Genomic DNA, 24909 nt, shown 5'->3' with positions numbered 1-24909 from the left:
TATTTACTAAATCACTATTTAGTGTTAATTACCTTGTTTATGGCAGAAAATCACACCACTGTTAATTTTGCTCAATAGGCTATCAGCACAACCTAATGTAATAAACCTAACCTACATCATTTAGGATAAAAAAGAGACTAGTAATAAACTTGCCATTGTATTACTGTGTAAAATAAAGGTATCTTTGTTTTTTAAAAGGATATAGTGAAATTACTAAATATGTCAAGCCTTTGATTCTTTAAATAAGCATATTGCTTTAAAACATTAACTCAATTTAAAAATTTTACTGTTACTGCCAATAGAAATGTGGCACATATAACTACAGCAGTCTTATATTAGGTTTATATGCCTATTTGACTAATCTTTGTCTTCCCCACTAGAATAAATTTCAATAGATGAGGGACTATCTATTGTAATACACTCTTGAAAGACAAAATTTAAACAAATGGAAAGACATATCAGTGTTCTTGAAAGACTCAACATCATAAAGATGCCAGTTCTTTCTAAGTTAATTTAAAATGTGACACAATCCCAATACATGGTTCCCCTGCCAAACCCTGCCAGGGGGCTAGATGAATTGTTTAAAATTCATTTGGAAGAATTAAGAGTGTGGTATTAAAAAAACATAGACAAAATAGAAAAGAAAATCTAAAAAGAGACCCAACTGTATCTGGAAATTACTTTGATTCATACAAGTGAACAAAATCCAAACAGATAAGAATAAAATTGTTTTTAAAAGTATATTTCCATGTTTTAGAAATTTAAATGTGATTGCATGTTTATTTCATACAAACGTCAAACAACACAGTTTCACTCTCCCGAACTCTAATTTTCTGCATTTATCACCATTTCCAAGGATCTCACTTAGTTACCAAATTAGAACTGTTCTTCAGTAATGCTGCAATTATTCAGAAAACAACCCTTGCATAGCATACAATTTTATTCAGACAAAAGCAATTAAAAACACAAAGGAACAAACAGTGTACTTTCTTTTAAATCATAGCTTGAATAAGCTCTTCTTTAAATACTTTGAGAAAATAATGATCACGATAAGTAATGAAATTGGTTATTACGAAAAGCACACACATACTCTTTGGTGAAGATCCCCCGAGGGCCAGTGGCTGTGCCCTGGCTAGCATCCAGTTTGTGTTTTGCCAGAATATTACGGGCAGCTGGACTTAAACGGAGCCTAAGAAGAAAACATGAAGATTAGTGGGATCAATTAATACTCCTATTTGATTGAAATATACCCTAAAGTCAACAGTTTTTCTGATAATTAAAAAAAATAAAAACATAAAGCTAAAATAGACAGTTACAAATAAGTTAATCTGCTCTAATCTTGTTTCTATTACTATCAACACATTTTCACACAAATTTAGTTAGTTACTATTCCAAAATATTTTAAAAAGAGTAAATATTCACAAGGAGAAAGCTCCTACTTTCACGTGGTTCATTCCAATAAACATACTCACTGCAATGTCCCTGGTGACTGTTCCTTTTTGAGAAGCACAGGAGCCGGTGGCCCTGGGGAGGGGCGAGGCGCTGAGGGCTGTGAAGCGGCTGCTGGGGGACCTACATCTTTGGGAATTTCAACATGTTTCCAATCTTCTCCTTCTTCAACTAGCAAACCAATTAGTGAACCTAGCCGTATATTTTTAGATCCTTCTTCAACCTATATTTTAAAAAGAAAGTAACTGCAGAGATGGAAAGGCTCACGACCTCATGAATAAGCTTATTCCTTTGTTGGATGTTTCTGTGCCAGTTAGAAAGATCAGTTAATTTGAGCTAACATCTGTTTCTAAGACAGCCTGCCTCCTCTTCCCACTCATGACCTTCCTTTCCCTCCTTCCCCCACTAATACCTTCCTTTACCACTTTTCCCCTCCCAGTTACTAATGCTATTTCCTGAAATAAAGGGAAAATCTAGAATCTCCCCTTTTTCTGACAGCCTTTAAATATATGAGACATATTTATGACCATCTTCCTTCTGATTCAATCAGTACAAATCCCAAACAAAAGACTGTGGTTATATATCTCAACTGTTTGTCTTTCTCAGAGTTCTATATAATGGCTTAGGGAATTCTAAGAACTCATAAGAGATTAATTCCCCCAATAGGTCTTATTTACTTTACTAAAATTAATTCAATGAAAAATATTTTCAGTAAGCTTAATCTAGAAAACAAGAACATCCCACTGTATAGATAGAATTGGTTAACAACTCTGGTTAATGTTAAGTGTAGTTCCCACCTTTTTCTACATATCTATTTACAAACTTGAGAAATAAAACCGCATGAATTTTTTATAAGTACATCAGAAACATGGTGGTGTCTCAACTAACCAAACACATTTCCACAGACAATGCCAATTAAAAGTGTAAGATTGAAGATAAAGCTTGAGCTAAATATATTTTAAACATTTCAGTAGCATTAATTTATTTAAAAAATGTCTTATTTACTTATTTTTAAAAAGTCCCTAGAGAACCTTCAAATGACAATATTTTGTAAGTTCAGTAATAGAAGAAAATGTCATCCCTTTAACATTTTCTATTATTCCCTTTCAATTATTATAAGTAAGGTTCATTTCGGATGTAATTTAATGAATAACTGAATGACAGGCTGCAGGATGTTCACTAACATAGTAATTATAAGTAAAAGCACAACTCCTAAAATGAGGCTGACATTTCTGAGAGATTCTAATCTTTATGCTGATCAGTATGTGCACTATTCCTAAAAGAATAGGGGTTAAGTCCCAGGAGTAAGGACACTTTCTAATTTACTAATTACTGATGGAGAAGAAACAAAACAATGCTTTGATAAGGCAAAATATATATATATGAAATGGGTATTTAAAACTCAGTAAGAACGTTTAAAGAACTGCAAGCTGTGAAAAAATACTAAGAAACCCAAGAACACTTTTTTTTTAGTTCTTTGTCACATACTAAATAGTTTTACTTCTTTGGACTGCTTGTTTGTCCTTACTACGTCAAAAAGATGAGTTAAGATTATTATTAGGTTATTTTTTGCGTCTTCTAAAAATGTCTAATTATTTGCTTATGAATTGCTAACTTAAGAATCACAAAGTAAAATGACTAATATTCTTTAAAACTTGATAGAAAAAAGCACTAAGTGATATAAAGTCCACTTGATGATAATCCCTATCAAAACTGAACCAGAAATAGGATCAATATTCAAGTGCAAAGAACATCACTCCAATGCAAAGTATTTTTTAATAAATAGGAAAGTTGTATTGGAAAAATATCTATAGATTTCTAACATTTGAATCAGACATGATATTAAATCTAAAACTGACACCTCATCTGTTTTATTTATGATAAATCATATAAATGGTTCCCATAATACCCTACCAATGGATACCTTCATAAGTAGGCAATACGTATTTAGTATCATTTCAACATTTATCACATCTAAAAATCAAATAAAATTTATTTTTAACTACTCACATTTTTTTTCCCATTAAAAAATGACACCATGAAACATGATACCCAAATATACTAGACAAGTGTATGCTACTACACAACTTGAATATATAACAGAAGTTAAAATAATATCTATTAGAGTTCCATTTAAAGTCATGGAAATCACTAAGTGAAGTTAAGATCATTTCTCTGGCTTTCTTTATCCCTGAGAAATAAGAGAACTTTTACAAGTGTGCTAGCTTCCTGTAGACTAGTGTGCTTATGTTGCAGTCGGCAAATGTTTAAAATTGGTGCAACTCGGTAAAAGAAGAGTAAATACTGCTCTTTCCAAAGTGCTTAGAAACCAAACAAGGTGGCCTTTGTTACTGCTCCCTCTGGGCTAGCACTGGGACGGCTCCACTCCACCAGAGCATTTGGAGTTCCAGGACACTTCAAACAGCCAGTTCTTTTTCCACGCACCTGCTTACTGGATAAAATTCTCTCCTACTCTTGTGTCACTGATCTCTTAATATGAATTGTAGGATTTTTATACTTAGTCCTGACAAAACTGCTGGTTAATACTGAAATATTGGATCTGGAACCTGTCATTTAATGTATTGGCCTTCCCTCCAGTCTTTTAGGGGCTCCTTCAGTTTTCATTCTGGCTCTGCTACTTGCTAGTTAGGTGACCTTAGAAAGTTGTCTCACCATGACTATCTTCATCTGTAACGGAAATAATAAGAGTAGCTACTCAGAGTTGTCATGAGGAATAAATGACTTTGAAATAAGATACAAAACAGTGCCAGACATCTAGTAACCACTACATAAATATAAGAGATGTTATTATTATTATTATTACTATTACTACTACTATGGTGTTGGTATTTTCAAGTTTTTTATTTTTTTTATTATTATTTTTTAAAATATATTTTTATTGATTTCAGAGAGGAAGGGAGAGGGACAGAGAGATAGAAACATCAATGATGAGAGAGAATCATTGATCAGCTGCCTCCTGCATGCCTCACACTGGGGATCGAGCCCACAACTGGGGCATGTGCCCTTGACTGGAATCGAACTTGGGACCCTCAGTCTGCAGGCCAACACTCTATCCACTGAGCAAAACCACCTAGGGCAAGTTACTGATTTTTAAAATAAAAAATATACTCAACATGGATCAAGACTGGACTGCAGAGGAGTGTCCTTTGGCTGAGGCTGGAAATTCACACCTTAAGGCCCAGTATCAATAAGGCTGGAAGAACCGAAGAGTAAAGAGCAAAATATGAAACAAAGGTGGTAAGGCTTCTGACAAAGGTGGTAAACTATTTTCCCACAATACTCAGAGGCTGAATTCTGTCCCAAGACATGAACCCAGTAAGGGCCTTTTTACCACAGTTCTCTGTGGTCTGATCATCACGGGCTATTATTAAACCTTACCACTAAAATATTTTATATATCTGAATTTAAAATGTATTATGCAGCAAATAGTAGAACACTATAAATAAAGAGGTAAAAATAAAAGATAACTTTATTTCAAGGAACTTAACGTTTAAGAAATCTTCATCTGTTGTAAGCAATCAAAATAAAAACTTACCACTATTTTGGCCAAAATGCCATCATCACTTGCATCTAAGGTAACCACAGCTTTGTCGGTCTCTATTTCACATAAGGCATCTCCAGCACTCACAGCTTCACCTACAAAACAAGACTGGGTTTGTTTTGTTTTTTAAAATATGAATTTTAGTATGTGAGTTGGTGTGTGTATATGTTTGTAAAACATGAATAATAAATATTCAGTGTTTATTTCTAGGGTGTGGAATTACAAGTAATTCTCATGATGTATGTATGAGTGTTTGCGTGTGTGTGTGTAAGAGTATATATGAATATACAGTGAATAGCAATGGTTGCACATCCACCTCTGAACAAATCAATTACAGACCTCATATTCCTTCCTTTATAATATAATTTGACTATTAATCCATGAAGAGAAAAGTTTTACAATTAATAGCACTTCTGGGTTAACATCATAGGTTGAGTTCAGAAAATCTGATGGCACTACAGAGCATAAATGTACAAATCATATTAAGCAAAAAGAGAGATAATCAAAGATACAATGAGGTCAAATAAGAAACATTTCTGTGCAACAGAAACAATAGGGAAACTCAAAAATGTTGAGCAGGACCTGACTGGCTGGTTTCTAGATCTAGAAGCAGATTGGGCGTAAAGTGTAGTAGTTGCTCTTAGAGAAAAGGGAACTAAAAGTGGCCTCATGAAGCCAGGGGACTTGAATCAGACTCTCAACTTAAAGCAAGGTCTGGGTCAGGGTTCCTCTACTCATAATAATAGAATGCTGGTAACAGAGGCCATCATCGCCTGCCGACTAGGACTGTGGCTTTAAGGAGAACTGTGGGTCTTGGAAGGTGGGTGAACAAAAACTCTGCCTCAATACCAGGAACAGAGCCAAGCCACCTTCTGGCTGCACTACTATACCTGCTAGTATCTCTAATATCAATAGCAAAATCCCTGACTGGAGGATGGAGGAAGGGAAGAGTAGGGGACAGGTAGGAAGACATTAAAACACAAAACCTTTCACTCAAAAATAAGTTGCAAAACAAAGTTCTAAAACATATGAAGAAATTTAATGCTAAGAAAGAAAAACCATAAAATCAATAATAGCAACAGAAACTCATTTCAGATGCAATTCGTTCAGTGAGACCCACCAAAGATTTTAAAATAAGTATCTTGAGGATGTTCAGAGATATAAAAGAAAAAAAAAGACCCATCACAAAAACAAGAGATAGAAAAAAAAATGTACAGAAATAAAATAGTATCAGGTAGAATGAAAAAATTAGAAATCTTGGAAATGAAAAATATAGTCAGTGAAATAAAAAGAACAATCGATGGGGTATATTCTAGATGAACACAGTGAAGTGAGTTGGTCAATTATAGATAGCATAAGAACTACCTGGAACTTAACACTGGCAGACAAGAAGATAAAAAATAGAAAAGAGGCATTAGACATAGATTGAGGTTGCAATGTCTGTTTAATGGAGTTCCAAGGGAAGAGACTGGAGGGAATGGTGGAGAAGCAATACAGTATATGAAAGAATAACCACTGAGAATTTCTCAGAAATGAAGAGACTTGTACCCTCAAAATGAGCGTCCTGAATGAGTTTAGAATATGGCTATCTATGGTGTATAGACTGGGAGGGGGCACGGGAGCCTTGCAGCTTGTTGGAAATATTCTATATCTTGCTCTAGCTGAATATATGTATATGTAAAAGTGAACTGAGCTTATGCTTTCTGGCAAGTAATAACTTGATAAAAGTTTAAACAGAAAAAAAAAGTATTAGAGTGTATAAACATGAATACACATAGATACACTGTAGAGAAATTGCATACTATCAACAATAAAAACACAATAATAAAAGCTTTCAGAGGAAAAAAATCAGATTACCTCAATGGGATGCCAGACTGAGAGCACACTTCTCAGCAGCTGCTATAGAGGTCAGAAGACAATGGAGAAATATCTTCAAAAAGCTGAGGAAAAATAACTGTCTAGAATTTTACATGTGGCCAAACCATCATTTAAGAATGAAGAAAAAGTATTCTTTAGACATATAAAGGCTAAGAAAACTTATCACCTATTGATGAGTTATTACAAACTATAGTTCATCAAGAAGAAAAGTGGACACAGAGGCAACCCATGGGCTACAAGAAACAATTAGCCGAGAAGTTGATAGAAATGTTAACTATTAATCATTTAAAAGGTTATTTCTGAGTGTTTATAAATGTGTAAAGCTGAAATTTTTAAAAGGAATAAGATGAATAAGGGAATGTTCAGATGACCATTAAAGCATGCTAAGAATTTGATAAAGATAGGAGGAAAAAATACCAAATAATTCTAGACTTTATTGGCAACATTTAATTAAATATGTTCCTTAAAAACTTAATAGTGTACACCAAAAACTGTGAAAAATAGAAATATCTACAATATTCAAAAAGCTGAAGAAACAGAAAATAATAAAAACGAACATCTAACTGAAGGCAGACACATGACAAGAAAAACAGAAAAGAATAAAAACAAAAAGGTAGAAATAAGTTCAAATGTGTCAGCAATAAATATAAATTGATTAAAACTACCTACCAAAAGCAGGTTATCAACAGAAGCAGAGCAACATTGAACAGAATGTTAAACTACAGTGGGAAGCCTGGGGAGGGTTGGCGGGGGGGGGGGGGGGATTAAGAGACCAACTGAAGGACTTATATGCATGCATATAAGATTAACCAATGGACACAAGACACGGGGCCGGGGGGGGGGGGGGGGGGGGGGGCGGGGGGTAGGGGCCGGGGGAATGTCAAGGGGGGGAAAAAAGGAGACATATGTAATACTCTTTGTAATACTTTAAGAAATAAAAATTATTAAAAAAAAATATATATGACAAATGTGGCTTATAACAGACCTAAAACAAAAACAATAAAGAATAAGGGACAAAAGAAATATGTAACATACAGATCACCTATTAGGAAAAGGGAGGGGGGGGCTTGCTTTTGCTTTGTTATGGCTTTCCACAATTTATGAGAAGTATCTGGTAATTAAACCCAAAGATTGTTAGCTCCTCTGATTCAAAAAGCCCCTTTTCAAATAGCAAGACAAGATAAGCTACTTTCAAGGCTACATTCTTGCAAATACCTCCTCCCTGCTGTTTTTACAACTCAGGGATAATTAGTACAAACTTCCCTTTCCCACTGTACTTCAAACAAGCCTCTTTGGAAAGCCTCATAACTTTTGCTCTAAGCATGTTTTACAGGCTTGGAAAAATACTGATATGACACCTCCCTAGGACATCTTCAAGGGCTGCCTCCTGAAGAACAAATAAAACAAACCACAAGCCCCCCCTCCCTCCCCCCCATATCTGCTCAATTTCAGGTCCCAAATTCTCCTTCCATCCTTCCTTCCTTGTTGCTTAGCTATAGTCAGGGCTTAAAAAAGGAGGCTGCCCTTTGTTTTCTTGCCCTTGTACTAATTAACAATGCACTGGCCCTTTCCCTTCTGGGGAAAGTAAAATCAACTCCCTCTCTCTTACTATCTCTCTTCTCAGTTGTGAATTCTTTCACAGCCCATATCACCAGCCAAAACCCTAACACACACCCCTAACACACACAACAAAAGACAGTTGGGTACAACATTATTAATAGGCATACTCAATAGAAGAACATGAAGATAAATCTAAAATACTAAGAAAACAAATATACCCTGAAAGTTCACTGTACAGAAACTTCTTCATTGTACACCAAAATTTTCACAGAGGTGGTTATAATACCTTAGTTAAAATAGTTCAGAACCACCAATATATACTGTATTGATGAAATAAACAAACTTATCTGTTAGATAATATTTAGTGAACACCCTAAAAGAAAAGGTGCTTGGTCTGACTCCAAAGAGATTTTTTTACTGAACAAATATTTATTGAAAACGCATTAGTGCACTGAAGATACAGAATTGAAGGGTGGGGGAGGAGTTAAGATTTCTGGCCTCAAGAAGCTTATTTACTTTCTAGTGAAAAGTTAATTGGAAATTACAATAAGATTAGGTGAACTCAGGATGCTATGGGTATATTCAGAATGGGCATCTATTTCAATTTTTGGAAGGTGAAGGACATCTAGTCTGAGCCTGAAAAGATGAGGGGGAGATAATGAAGTAAATGGGCAGTAATCCAGGCAGAAGGCACAACATATCCGAAGTCCTGGGGGCAAAAGAAAACAGAGAACTTTGGAGGGTCTTCCTAACAGTACCTGAGAAGGGTTGAGATATTAGGATGGTCAGGCAAGTAGGAATCAGCTAAAAAAAGACTGTTCGTTACATGTCATACAAAGAAAGCTACAGCAACAGATTATACATTCTTACTTCTTTATAAAACAGATGTTTTAGTAGTTAAAATAGACTGTACTTCAAAAGGAAAAAATCACACCTTTATATGTTTCTGCTGTAACCATGGAAAAAAACTGAACCAGGCAACCTAGCAATTAAATACTTCTTCTAGAGACCTAGAAAAAGAGAAAATGTTTTATCACTTGAGCTCACCTATTCCATATTCTAAATATCCTTTAAGAATCACCCATAAATTCTACTTCAGCCATAGATCAACCTAAATGACTTTGTTCCTGTTCCTGAATTCTTATCGTTGTAATTTATTTCCAATGAATCAGAAATTGCATTATAAAATGTTATGTTGTTACTATTAATTACTTTTTTAAAAATTTAGGTTTCCCTCTATCTAGCAGACTATGGGCATCTTCACAATAGGAACAGGACACATCTGAAGTATTTTATAGTCTACCTAATTCCCCAGGTTAGTACCTTACAGATAATGAGTTTGAGATTAAAACACTTTAGAAAAAAAATTACAATAATTTCACACATCCTCATTTCCTCAGAAGGTATACAGCAAACTGTCGCATTTAAAACAGCATATTATTATGTAAGAGCACAGTACTCTTAATTTTTCATGAAACTAAGGTTCTATCTACCAATTAACCAAACATAATGTAAATGCCAAAAGAAAATTCTGCGATCCAATAATGAGCCAGGAAGATTCCAAATATACTCAGTGCAGCCTTGCCCCACAATTTAGCACTGTAATTAGAAAAGCTGCAAAGCAGAGTAGTTACAAGGAACTCTCCCAACTCAGACAGGTTTGAGTCTAAGCTCTTGACCAAGTTCATAATCTCTCTGATTCTCAAAGAAGTTCTGAATGTGCAGCTATATTAAAAACAAACTCACAGAACTGGAAATGTTATGTTAACTCTTCACACACATTTTCAAATAATACTTTGCAACATCATTCCATGAAAATGTTAGGTGTGTTATTAATAACCATCAAAAACCAAGACTCATTCTAGCTCCCTAGTCCATACCCTATTATTTCAAACAGATCATTCAACAAATATTCATGTACAAGACATTATACTAAGCACTGGGTATAAATACAACAGTAAGATATGGTTCTGTCCGTAAGTTAATAGTCGAGAGAAGATGAGAAGCTAGGACAGAGCACCATGGTCGGTGTGAGGTGACAGGCGGCTCCTCAGCTGCCATGTTGATGGCTGACTGGTTGCAGAAAGAGATGACAGCCTTGCAGTGTCCCTGTGCCAACTCTTCGTGGTGCAGATGAGGTGGAGCGGGCCCGGAGCAAGAGTGCGGGCCCCAGGAGGGGCCAGAGCAGAGGCCCGCCCGGGGGCCGCTCCCCAGCACCGAAGCCAGCATCATCATCCTGTTCCTTTGTCCCGATGGGTAGCTGCCAGAGCTGAGGAACGGAGTATAAAAGGCTTCCCTTTCTCTTTAAACATTCTGGGTAGGAAGTATAGTTTTGATGAAACACAGTTCATAGTGGTGTTTATGTTATTAATGAAACATAGCCTGTGGCTTTTATAAAATAACTTTGTTCTGACAAAAATTAAGGATAAAAGTCTTCATTTAAAAGATGTGTGTGGTAGCCCTAGCCAGTGTGGCTCAGTTGGTTGGAGCATCATCCCTTGCACTGAAGGGTCACAGGTTTGATTCTGGTCAGGGTACAAACACAGGTTTTGGGTCCAATCCTGATTGGGGTGTATATGGGAGGCAATCGATCGATGTTTCTCTCTCACCTCAATGTTTCTCTCTCATTTCCTCTCTCTAAAATCAATAAAACAAACAAAAAAAATCCTTGAGTGAAGATTAAAAAAAAAAGAAGTGTGTAGTAGTCGTGGCAGGGGGGAGTTAGTTTTTATCTGTAAAACCAAGTAAATCAAACCTACTTTAATGTTCATTAAAGAAAAAATTACTTTTGTGCTATGTTGAACCATAATGACAACCATGATTAGAGACAAAAATAACTCAATTGTTTATTCAACAAATATTTACTAACTGCTCTTAGGTGTAAGACATTGTATAAGACACTTCAGTAAAAAATAGTAAGTTAGACCTGCTTCAAGAAGTCCCTAATCAGAGTAAAGAAGAGTACAAACAAGCAAGCAGCAATGCCAATTCCACCCAATCAGTGCCTACAGCAGTGTGGGAAGCTAGAGGAACAGCCCCCAGTAAGCAAGTCTGTCAACTCTTTTCATTTAATCAGACACAAGATATTATCTGCATGGCCCAAGACCCCAGGCAATCTGGCTCCTAGGCCATCTGAGGTTCTGCCTAGAGGGCTGAGGGCATGAGTAGCAGTTTGAGAAGGAAATGGCTAGGTAAAGTGATAACTCCCTTACACTCTCCTGACCTCTTATATTTTACTAGGGACACGGTGCGCAATCCGGGACTGCTGGCTCCTAACCACTCGCCTGCCTGCCTGCCTGACCACCCCTAACCACTCTGCCTGCCTGCCTGATCGCCCCAATTGCTCACCTGCCTGCCTGATTGCCCCCAACCACTCTGCCTGCCTGCCTGATCACCCCTAACCACTCGCCTGCCTGCCAGATCACCCCTAATTGCTTGCCTGCCTGCCTGATCGCCCCTAACTGCCTCTGCCTCGGCCCCCGCCGCTGCGGCTTCGTCTGGTATGAAGACCAGAAGGTTGTTTGGCTGTCCGGTCTAATTAGTGTATTACGCTTTTATTATTATAGATTGCACTGTTCATTACAGGTACCTGACCTACGTGGTGAATGGTTATTGTACTGGATGATGCAGACAAGAACATTTCCATCACCACTAAAAGTTCTACTGAATAATACTGTAACCCAAAATTCCATTCACCAATTCTAAAATAACGACATAACAGAAATACTAACAGGAGTAAAAAAGCAGTGATGGAATACTATTTACTAACAAAAGAAATGAAGTGTTGATACATACTACAATATGAAAGCACCTTAAAATCATGCTAAATGGAAGCAGTCACAAAAGACTATCTCTCTCTCTCTCTCTATTTATCTATATGTCTATATATCTATATCTCTATCTCTATCTATCTATGGTAGTATATATAGATTCTATTTACATATGTCCCGAAAGCAAAACTTTAGAGACAAAAAGCAGCTCAGGGTTAAGTCTAGTGATGTAGGAAAAGGGACTGCAACCAGGCAATAGGTATCTTTTGAGGTGATGGAAATATTCTAAAACTGGATTGTGATGATGGTTGCAAAACTCTATATATTTACTAAAAGTCATTAAATTGTGCACTTAAAATAGGTAAATGTTATGTTGTGTAAATTATACCTCAATAAAGCTGTGTTAAAATAGAAGTATACTGAAAAAATTGTTATTTGGGAAATACCCATTTCAAAAAATTTCCATTTTAGCACCACAATCACATTATAAAAACACCCCAAATAAATAAAAATCAAAGCCTCTTCTAGCAGCAGATGTCAGATACCCACACAACTTCTAGTAGTACCGAGTGATAACACTTCAGTGACAAACTCCTTCAAGACAGCTTTACTTCTGAATTTTACACACTACATTATAGTTTACAACGAACAGAACACTACCTAAACATTCCCAGTCCCATGACAGAAGGAATAGCCACATAAATGACGGGAGAGAAATAACACCGAGAGCAGCAGCAGCAACCAGCACTGAAGAAGCACACTCCGTACGTTCCAGACCCCACGTGGCTAGGTTCTCCACGTAACTGTCTCAGCCTGGCTCTGTGCCAGTGTTTCATAAGATGCTCTTAAATATCTCAAGAAAGAAAACAATGTTTTTCATACACTCAAAAATTCTCTCAGCAAAGGGCAACAAGAACATTCTCTTTTTTAAAAAAATTTTTAACAAAATTGACCTTTAATTAAACCAAAAATGTCAGAAGCACACTTTCCACCCCAATAACAAACGTGTGGGATTACATACAGCTCAACTCACCTTTCAAGAGATGCTGTGTTACCTAGCACTTCTGAAGTGTGTTCTCTACTAATTTTATGATGCATATTCTTTACTCAATCCTCAGATGGAAATGAAGTATTCTAACACTCATTCTAAAACTACTTTTCAAACAGTCATTAGAGCAACAAAGATGGGAATAATTTATATGCTATATTATTTGCATGTTTTTGTGACTTAAAAAAACAAGAAAATGAAATTAAGTTATTAGAGAATTCTAAAGCCAGGAATATATCTTACATCTCATCTAGTTCAACTCATTCCCAGATATTTCATGGCAGAGTGGGAACCCCAAAAGACAAACCATGATTCCTAGGTCAGCATTCTTTTCATTGCACACTATTGCCTTGGCTTGAAACACGTGTGCACGCGCGCACGCACACACACACACAACACACACACACGACTTTAGTAATAGTAGCTGTGAATAACAGGCTCAGATTTTCAAGAAAATTTAAAGACTGAACTGCTATCCATTAAAAGTTATCACATTAACCTTCTCTTCAAAACAAATCAGATTCATAATTAGATACAACACTTCCTTTTCATGAAAAAAATTTCAATCCTCTTAACGTTTAAAGGTCTAAACTCATTGTTTTAAATAATGGTGATCATACATTAATAAGATCTCAAGATAAATTTTAAACACATAGCTATTAAGAGAAAAAGGTATGTAAAAAGTTTGCTGCCAGAAAATAAATGATTTGAATACAGAATGACTGAACCAAGTTATTATAAATATATCAAGTACTCAACATACTTAGACATATACAATCATACCCATGTGTACAGCACATAAATGTTAAAAGCAAATTATGCTCAATTAAATCACAAAGGCGATGAACTTAAAAAAGAAGCCAGTGAATTATTGAGAACCAAGGATTAATATTGCTCTCAATTATTTGTAGTGTATTAGCAAAGAAACATTCCTCCTCAGTTAACAGGACATGGAATTTTAAGAGCAATCTCCTTGAAAATGTGCTCCATGGACTTAAAGTACATCTTGGCTTGTCCTATCTAAAATCGCACATTGTAATCAAAAGGAAAAAAGAACAGAATGATGAGACAATCTGTCTCCAGGCTCTTCATCATACTCTCCATATAATGGTTGTGAATAACTTATCAGATCACCAGTGAGCTAGAAGTCTGAGAGATAAATGTGGTCCAAAGAATCCTCTTATCTACTTGCCTATCAGTTCTCAAAGTGTGAAAAAATTTAATCTTTTATAGTAACCCTGAAAGGCTGTTCTTGTCTCAATTACTATTTAATGATACCAACACTCTATCATACTGAACATGGAAATAGCCAAAGCTCTGCCATTTATCAGGAAAAGGAAATTTAAAAATAGATTCCAAGTAATTACTTTTTTTTTAATAAAGATGAAACTTTCTTAGATACTGATAACAATTTTAAATGATGGCAACAGCCATGCAGGGCCAAATACTCAATGTTCTTCCTATTGAAGCACTGGCTGTTTCAATTATATGACATGTCTTTCTCAAATTCTAGAAACAAATTTATGATGTTGAAACTAAAAGTTAAGTATAAGGACTAAAACTTGGGAGGAAAAAAACCCTTAAAATATTTTACCATTCTCAGCTTATGGAAGGTCACAGGCTGAACCCAGAAAACTTCTGCTACACTAACATGGAAAAATTTTGTTTAAACAAACTTAACTAGAAGAGGAACCCAATTTACTGCATTTACCATGTACTATGTAATACAACTGATTTTTTAAAATTGTTTTATTGCTTAAAGTATTAAAAAGAGTATTATATATGTCTTTTTTTCCTCCCCTTGACCCTCCCCTAGCCTCCCATGTCCCCCAGTGTCTTGTATCCATTGGTTATGCTCGTATGCATGCATACAAGCCCTTTGGTTGATCTCTTACCACCCCCCAACCCTCCCCCAGCCTTCCCGTTGTAGTTTGACAGTCTGTTCGATGTTGCTCTGCCTCTGATTTTTAAAATAATCAAATAACACAAGACAGTAGTAATGTACTTGCTCACCTTCCTTTTTCAGCCATTTCACAATGTTCCCTTCTTCCATTGTCGGAGACAGGGATGGCATTAGTATCTTAATAGGATCAGCTGAAATTGAAAAAAGGAAAGATTAGCCACAAAAATATAATGCACCTTACAAAGCATCAATAGAAAGTTCAAGTAAATTAATATCAAATTCAATTTGAGAAAGAAAATATTCCAAAGTTGAAAAGACTCCCAACTGGTCAAACTAAGTATCCAGGAAATAGTATAGAAACATGAAATTCTCAACTTTTTAAAAATATATTTTTTGAATATTTTCAATTCCTTTCTCATAGTTCCCCAGTACTCTGTGCATATTTTTAAGCCAGATGTTTATAAGATTAAAAAATAGAAAAGTTGATTTATGTTTCATTTTCTCCATCCCTTTTTGCTGATGCAAAAAAATATTTACAAATAAAATGATCAAAGAGAAAGACAAGAAAAAGTATCTAGGGTTCTGATAACCTACAACAAATAATCAAGATTAGACTTTAACAAATTGGTTGTGTTTTTATTTTCCTCTAATATTATATTATTCAAGAATCAAAGGTTCTTGCTAGTATATGTGAAAGAAAAGGTATGCTTTGTCAAGCTTGACCAGGCAAGTGAACTAAGTGGTTAATAAAATTAACCTCAGACTGTGTTCCATACCACCATTCAACTGGGAAGACAAAAAGATAGACTCAAACCAGGGTGACCTCTCAATGAAGCACAGCTTTTCCTTAGATATCAGAAAAGGAGATGCCCTATATATTTGCCCAGATGTGCTTCCCAATAGTCACCCACTAAACAGGGCCATGTTCATAGAGCACACAGCTGCAAGGTCACAATTTATATAAAGTTTATACTAATAAGATTGTTAACAGCATGCTCCAGTTCTAGCAGTAGCCATGGTTAACAAATTATAGTCCATGAAATCTTTCATAGAACCTATTCTCTCCTCAGATTATTCAGCAATCAAAACACAACTGCATATCTACCATATTTCAAATGTGGAATATTTTACCGCTAATATTAAATGAAGTTAATTATTTTCTTTGGGAAACTGAAGGAATTGTACTATAATTTCAAATGAAGAGTTCCAACAGCTTCATGATAAAGGAATTTCTCTGAAGCATTTGGAAGGAAGCTTCTGTCCTTGTCCCTTTTTTCACCGCTTCCTCTCTAAAGGTCTGGGAAAAAGACCTGAGTGAATACTTGCCTTTGTCTTTTCCTCATTTTCTTTTAGGAACTGCCTACTTGGAGGGGTACCTCTAGGTACATATATCACCTTTTTCACTTTTTACATGAAATGAAAATGTTTACATGGCGTAATGAAAAACAAACAAGCACATTTGCCTACAGAATGTCCAGCCAGCCTAAGCCTGAGCATTTAATTTTTGAGAATTAGGTTTTGAAAATGAAAACCAATATAAAAAAAAACCTACAATCTAATAGCACCATGATAAGAGGCCAGCCTCTCCTTGAAAGACACAGCTTAAAACAAATCCCAGTTTGTTGGTTCTAAGAAAAAGATCAAGGCTGGCATTATGAGAGAATATTTCATAGGCACATACATATTAAATTTATATCAAATAGAGTTCCACTTCAAAGAAGCAAAATAAATGGACCTCATTGCTTCTAAGTCCAGATTCTAATTTATGACAAACACTAAATCAATTTTCTCAAAACAAAGTCTGTCTTCAATATTTTTACATCTTGGTTCTAGCTGCCATGATACAATTCATATTTATTTTGATTCTTTCTGCCATTATAATCTCTCACCTAACAGACTTCCACATTTCCATTATTCCTGACATTAAGGACTATATTATAAAACTTCTGCATTTATTATTGTTTTCAAAATTACCACATCAAAAGACGCAAAATTGTTCATATTTTAAAATAAAAAGAATATAATCATTCCTAATACAGCCAGCCTTCATGGATGAATTGAAATTGCTTCTCTGAATAATAACAATAAAATATAAAAATTGTGTAATAAATCACTACCCTTATTCTGAAATGAAGGTGACAAAAAACAAAGACAGACATTTTAGACATCTCCATTATTCAGTAATATCTTTTGATTGATCATACTGGCTTGCTATGGAAAGTAAAATGTGCAATGTATTTACTTTTTTTAAAATTCTTTATTGTTTAAACTATTATATATGTCTCCTTTTTTCCTCCATTTGTATTTTCTGATTAATCTAACCAATCTATCCTCAAACTGTCATGCTGGAAAATAATTTCAAACATAAGCATTAATTTATTAATAATGGTACATATTTCATTCTAATATATATCCTCTTTCAACTGGAACATTATACACATCTTTTTCAAATGTATTTTTCCAGTGGAAAAGTAATTATACAAGCATAATATCAGCTTTGAGTGACAGAGCTGCACATAATTAATATCCGCCCTTTATGGTTGCCATAAATTCCAGAGACAGTGTGGGCTTTTCTAGGCCTCTCAGAATTCTAACCTATACCTAATATTGTTTAATCTCAATAGAAATCAAATATAGCTTCCCTTTTCCTTTCAGTAAGCAGTACATTCTACCCTTCTCCTGTCAAATTGAGGAGGCCTTGAAATGTGCACCAAGTTATATTTCCTATGAAAAACTGGGCACACTCTTGGGTAAGAATAAAGGAAGTGTGGTCTCCCCGCCCTCCTGCTGGTCATTCAGGCTATTTCAATTAGTAAAAACGCCACAACTAACTTTAAAAAATCCCCCCAATTTTTTGTTAGAATTTAATCCCTTTGAAGTCATTTTAGTGGTCTATTCCTTTCTATCAAGCTAACAAACTACACCAATGGCTAATAAAGTCTGTCCTTCTGTAGCAATTTAAAAAATATTCAAAATAACTACAGTAATGCACATTTTCAGATTATATGTAAATTAAATATATATTATGATTTAATTTTTAATTTTAAAAAATATATTTTCATTGATTTTTAGAGAGAGAAGGGAGAGGGAGAGAAACATTGATTGACTGTCTCCCGCACGCCCCCTACTGGGGATTGAGCCCACAACCCAGGCATGCAACCCAGGCATGCAACTGGCGACTCGGTTCTTGGGTCAACACTCAACTACTGAGCCACACCAGCAGGGCTATATGCTGATTTTAAAAGTAGAGTCTCCCAAGTCATTCAAACTGTCTTAATCTTTTTTCTTTTTCATCAAATGAATAACACAATAAATTAAATTGTTTTGCTTAGCATATTGTTGCTTTACCTGCTACATCAGGCACACAAGCAATTTTTCGATCACTGAATTGTATAGCAGTTCTCTAAGCAATTCTTACATTTCTTCAAATTTGCTCTTCCAATCTTTCTACAGCATAATTCTGCCTTCCACATCAAATATAGTACACTGATAAAATTCTAATTTCTTATTCCTTAAAGTATTTATTTTGCCCTAAGAGCAAAAACACTTCTACTTCAGGCAAAATCAATTATATCAAAGCTTTAAATTGATGATCTAGATCAGTTCTAAAAGTTCTCAAGATTAAAAAAAAAAGAAAAAAGATAATATACGCATACAAATGCAAATCAAATTGCTTTATGGCTAACATGAAGCAGATCTCAGCTCCATTTTGCTGACTAGAGTAATTAAGGAATTCAGCAGTTTATACAGGGTACAGCTCGAGAGTTATTCTGGCCCATTTATACCACTAGAATCCAAACACAAAAATCATGAAATGCAGATAGACCAATGAAGAAGGAAATTACCCAGTACTTTCTTAGTATGGCTCCCTGTTCCTAACATTAATTTGCTTCTCTAATAGGGAGAGATACTGCTCATTTAATTACCTCTCTTTTCAAGGCAAGAACTCATTAAGTTTAATTGAACCTTTAAAACTTCCATACAAAGAAAACAATTCTGCCACCTGCAGGCTGAATAAAATAAAGCAGAATGGAGTATAGGAGTAATAAAAATACATTGAAAATATCAATGGATGACAATAGAAAATGCATGCATAACAGTCTGTATGAAAGTAGCATTTATAAGTCTTGGCATGGTACAAAAACATGTGAGAGATGCCCCAAACAGTATATATAGCATAATCTAATTTCTACTACCTGCTCAGCTTGTACAAAAAGACTGAAAGGATATACTCCAAAATGACAATAATAGATATGTCTAGTTGGTGATATTATTCTAAGTCAGTGGTTCTCAACCTTCCTAATGCCGCAACCCTTTAATACAGTTCCTCATGTTGTGGTGACCCCCAATTTCATTGTTACAAATTGAACATAATTAAAGCATAGTGATTAATCACAAAAACAATATGTAATTATATATGTGTTTTCCTATGGTCTTAGGTGACCCCTGTGAAAGGGTCGTGACCCACAGGTTGAGAACTGCTGTTCTAAGTGGTTTTCATTACCTTTGTTTTTTATAGCCTACACTAGAGGCCTGGTGTACGAATGCATGCACTAGTGGGGTCCCTTGGCCTGGCCTGTGGGAACCGGCCCAAACCAGCTCTCCAACATCCCCTGAGGGGTCCTGGACTACGAGAGGGTGCAGGCCAGGCTGAGGGACTCCCACTGGTGCATGATTGGGGCCGGAGAGGTTGGCCAGCCGGGGAGGGACTGCGGGAGGGCTCCAGGCGTGTCCAGTCTGTCTAGCTCAGTTCCAATAGGCCAGGCCCCAGCAGCAAGCTAACCTACCCGTTGGAGTGTCTGCCCCCTGGTGGTCAGTGCACATCATAGCAAGCCGTTGAGCAGCCTTAGCATATCATTAGCATATTAAGCTTTGGTTGAACTGCGGATTGGACACTTAGAATATTAGGCTTTTATTATATAGGATGTTAACTTTCTACAATAAATTTATCTAATTTCACATTCTCCCCAAACTTACCTAACATCTAAAAAAAAAGTGTACTTTTGTTTTTGTTATTTTTAAACACAAACCCACAAGGTCAGGGAGAAAAGAAGGGGCGTCTCTCAACTACTGACTAACCTAGATTTGCTTTGCTTAGATGATCATACTTAGCCATTACTTACCCTAGAAACAATTAAAATTAAGAAGCACTTCACTACTGTTCTACTTTAATCTACCTGTCATAATAACAGGCATGCCAATCAGTGATTCCCAACTCATACTTCCTTTTTAAAAAGAAAATGTCCAAATCACAGCCTTTGAAAGAATCTGCCCTATGTGCTCTGGTACGATTGATCTACAATGGGTCAACAGCTTCACAGGGAATCTGGAATTAGATCAAAGAGGTAGTGCCCACTTAAACTAAACTGAAAGAGCGTGGGGCATAGGGCCTGAATCAGCATTAAGGCAAGACAAGCTGACATTATAAAGAAAGGAAAGCCATGAGTAAACAGATTCGCAAGTTTACGAAGAAAAACAAAGTAAATCAAAGAAAGAGAGAAAGACGAACATTGGGAACCATAGAAGAAATGGATGAAATCATCATAGTTCCCCCATGGCCCAGCAGCACTTCATATATGTGCTACTGTATCCTTGTAATAAATCTTACAAGCATTAATTAAATTCATGCTTTGGCAGAAATACTGTACCATCAACTCTTATCAAAGAATCTGCCTGTCACTTAACTGCTATCAAAAACTCAGATGCCGCCCTAACTGGTTTGGCTCAGTGGATAGAGCGTCAGCCTGCAGACTGAAGGGTCCCAGGTTCGATTCCGGTCAAGGGCATGTACTTTGGTTGCGGGCACATCCCTAGTAGGGGGTGTGCAGGAGGCAGCTGATCGATGTTTCTCTCTCATTGATGTTTCTAATTCTCTATCCCTCTCCCTTCCTTTCTGTAAAAAAAAAAATCAATAAAATATATATTAAAAAAACACAAAAACTCAGATGCCTACAGGGCAGTGGTCGGCAAACTCATTAGTCAACAGAGCCAAATATCAACAGTACGACGACTGAAATTTCTTTTGAGAGCCAAATATTTAAAACTTAAACTATATAGGTAAGTACATTGTTATTAACTTAATTTGGGTATTCCTAAGGCTTAGGAAGAGCCACACTCAAGGGGCCAAAGAGCCGTATGTGGCTCTCAAGCCGCAGTTTGCTGACCACGGCTACAGGGAATAATCAGGTGAAAGAAATGGGATAGCAACATCTAAGGTTTTTTTCTTTAGATCTAGACATGCTTTATGTTCATATTAAATCTGTAAAAACTCTCTTCCCTTCTATACACACAATATCTGTCCTCTGCTACTTTTCCTGGTCTACCTTTTGTCTTCCGCTTTCTACAACAGATAAAGACACAAGAAAAAAATGACAACTAAAGGTGATGACATATACCAAGGCACATACAGCCTTACTGGCTGGGAAGTAGTAGTGCAAGGTGGTAAACTAGAAAGTAATTTACTACCTAAAGAGAATAATCGTTACTCAGTTTTAACTGTCACCATACAGATCCTAAATTTAAATTTTCAAGAAAAGACAAAAATCTAGATTTTTACATAAAATTTTTTTATTTTATCTATCTATCTATCTATCTATCTATCTGGGATTAATCCTCACCCAAGGATGTTTTTTCTGCCATTGATTTTTAGAAAGGGTGGAAGGGAGGGGGAGAGACAGAGAGAGAGAAACATCCATGTGAGAGAGACACATTGATTGGATGCCTCCCACACCCGACCTGACCAGGGGCTGGGAACCAACCCTGCAATCAAGGCACATGCCCTTGACTGGAATCGAACCCTCAACCCTTCAGTCTGAGGGCGACACTCTAACCACAGAAACCAGCGAGGGCAAAGTTTCTAGTTTCTAAATGTTGTCAATAAATTTAATTTTCTTCTAAAATGATATAGGTCAGTTCATTGGCTGCCAATTTGCAATCATAGTGTGGACCTCTGTATTCTTTTATAACTTTTCAGATTTTTAGTTTCCCTAGATGTTTATTTAACACCCAAAATACACAAGGCCTGTAGCTATATATTAGGCAAAAGCACTACAAAGGTTGAGCCTCATTCATTTTTCTCCTCACGTTATTTTAAATTTAACATGTTAGTCCTCAGAAAGAACTTAAAACTAATATTAACATCTTAGTTATTAAATTCAAAATCATGCCATTCAGTCTAAAAGGGCAGCGATGGAAACTCTTCAAAATTAACTGCCTAGACTAGTTTGAAAACCTGTTTACAGATGCTATGTCACTTATGTAAATACATATCTGGAATCTGGGCCTTTGCATCTGCTGTTCTTTTAGCCTGGGAGGGCTGCCACCTTTAGGAAGCCTTATGTTCTCCCGTAATATCCTCAACTTACCTCTCAGAGCTCACTACACACACTACTGAAATCATGCCATTATTCTTTATTTCCCCAAGAAGACTATACCCACCTTAAGAATAAGGCCTATAACAGAAGTTAGGGCTGCAGCTCCAGGAGCACGGCAAAACAAAAGCATGCAGGTGGAAAGGCAGGAGAAAAATTTTGGCTCAGTATTAGAAAAAAAAAAAATCCAAAACTTTCAAATAACTTGGAGCTACCCAGCAACACAATCAGCTTCCGTGGTGGGCAGAACAATGTCCACAGCCCCCCTTCACTGCCACCCCATAAAAGATGGCCAGGTCCTAACAACCAGAAGCTGTGAATGTTATGTTACATAGGTTTAAGCAGGAGCTAAAGTTGCTCAACAGCTGACCTTGACATGGGAAAGCATCCTATATTGCCCACGCGGACCCAATGTAACCACAAGGGTCTTTATATGTGCAACAGGGAGGCACGAGGAAAAGAATACAGCTCCCTTGGGGTGCAGCGTCCTCTTCCTTAGCAGAAGATGCTCAAGCAGAGGTAGAGTTCACGGTGTGGGGGGCATGGGGGAGGGTCAAATGTCACCACACATCAGATAAGGATTGCCTAAGTGAGTTTCTAAAGGCATGCGTCCTTCAACTGGGCTTAAGGAACACCTCTGAACCTGCATGAACACACGCCCCTTTCTCTGCGGAGATGATCTGGACTAGAGAGAGCATCCAAACATTCTCAAAAGGATCTGTTTACAAACAAGGTTAAGAACACTCTTCCCAGGTTATTTCCAACCCTGGGCTTTTACTATCCCATGATTTTTCTAAGGCAGTGAGTCCGTCTCAAAGTGTAGCCCAACAAACACCAACACAAAACATCAAAACTCATCCAACCCCAGCCAGCTCTCTGGGGGCTGTAGGAAAAGTTCAAAAAGTTAATAAACTTGGAGGAAAGAAAAGTCTAGACACAGTTAAAAACAAAGCAAAACATTGTTCCAAGTATTTTACGAAACATTAATCAGAAGAAATTGAAATAAGTCGTTCCCATCACCAAATCCTTAGAAATCTCAGTGTACTCATCTTACCGTGTCGCTTTGTGTAACTTTTTTTTTTTTTACCCCCCTGAGCCTCGGGTAGCCCAGAATGTAGGCAAATATCTACTGCACCTAATTTTTTTTTTAGATTAAAATTCATTCTGTGTAGTGCCAGAATGATGACTGGCAGGTTATGCATCACATTCAAAAAATGTTAGCCCTAGGACCCCGCCCCACCCATGTGTAAATAAAAAAATAATGCCTTATGCATACACGGTTAAGTACCGGAAGAATTGTTAATTATGTCAATCATCATTAATAAATGCGGGTTTCCTATAATAAACTTCATGATCTGATTTCCCCGCCTAATTTTTCACTCTTTCACGCTCACGCTTGGCCGGACCTACGGCCGGGGCGCGGGAGGCATTGACAAACCGAGTCCTTTGCCGGCGTCGTGCGGAGCAACCGAGGGCCTAGCAGAGAAGACCTCCCGCTCCACAAAGGCCGCAAGAATGAACAACAGCCCAAAGTGGCTTTTTGAATCTCAGCAACTTAGGCAGCTTTTCCCAGACGGGGAGGCCTGACGACCCTAAAGGAACCCGAGACGCGACTGGGAAGGGGCCTGAGGGAAGGGCGTTCGCGCCTTTCCAAAAAAACAAACACCCAAATTCCAAGGCAAGGTCAAGGGAAGCCACACCAACCTGGGGGCCACAGACAGAGTCAGGCTCTCCCAGCTCCCAAGGAAGCCCTTCGGGGCATGCACTTCCCAGGCGGCCAAGTCAGCTGACCCCCGTCCCGAGAGAAGGCCCAGGGAACAGAGAGCCCGAGTAGGGAACAGAGAGCCCGAGTCCCTCCGCACCCAAATGCAGGCCTTCCATGAAACAGCCCTTGCCTGACCCAGGCCCAGCATTCAGCTCCATAGAGAAGCCGAGCGAGCCGCGACCACTCACCCCGCAGCCACTGCGTGCTGTGAAGCCATCTCCAAGCAGCCCCGCCGCCGGCAGGCCATCCAGCAGCTCCCGTAACCAGCCCCAGGCCTCGCCGGGCGCCGAAGCCTAGGAGAGAGCGCAGCATCCGCCGGTCACAGCCAAGCCTCCAGGAGGCCGCCATCTTTCCGGCCTTTTCGCAGGCTCCCCACGGTGCAGCCAGCTCACTCAGGCTTCAAGCCCCTCCCAGGCTCCGCCTCTCTCCCGACTAGCCACGCCCCCTAGGTCCCAGTCGCGCCCTTGAGTCTCCGCTAAAGCCTCTTAGCCCCACCCCCAACCTCGTTGGCCCCGCCTCCCTGCCAGGCTGCAGCGCCGCAGGCTCCCCAGTCAGCGAGGCCAGCCCAGGCCCACCCCTCGCCTGGTTCGCCCCGCCCCTCGCC

General features: G+C 37.5%; 1 protein-coding gene across 1 annotated transcript in view; it reads right to left on the bottom strand.

Moving 5' to 3' along the window:
• PDHX (pyruvate dehydrogenase complex component X) overlaps positions 1-24678 on the bottom strand; it is a 42424-nt gene extending 17746 nt beyond the window's left edge. Inside the window, exons 1-5 of the mRNA XM_070427779.1 lie at positions 24494-24678; positions 15281-15361; positions 5006-5106; positions 1473-1672; positions 1091-1189 (exon numbers count right to left, since the gene is read on the bottom strand). Coding sequence (XP_070283880.1) covers positions 1091-1189; positions 1473-1672; positions 5006-5106; positions 15281-15361; positions 24494-24653 — 641 coding nt within the window. The 5' untranslated portion in view covers positions 24654-24678. The remainder of the gene's footprint in view (positions 1-1090; positions 1190-1472; positions 1673-5005; positions 5107-15280; positions 15362-24493) is intronic.
• Between the last annotated feature and the right edge of the window lie 231 nt (positions 24679-24909).

Source organism: Myotis yumanensis, unplaced genomic scaffold (genome assembly GCF_028538775.1).
Source record: "Myotis yumanensis isolate MYYU_CA2020_CCGP unplaced genomic scaffold, mMyoYum1.0.hap1 SCAF_10, whole genome shotgun sequence".
In the NCBI taxonomy this organism is placed as follows: domain Eukaryota; kingdom Metazoa; phylum Chordata; class Mammalia; order Chiroptera; family Vespertilionidae; genus Myotis; species Myotis yumanensis.
This window is presented reverse-complemented; position numbering and strand designations above follow the sequence as displayed.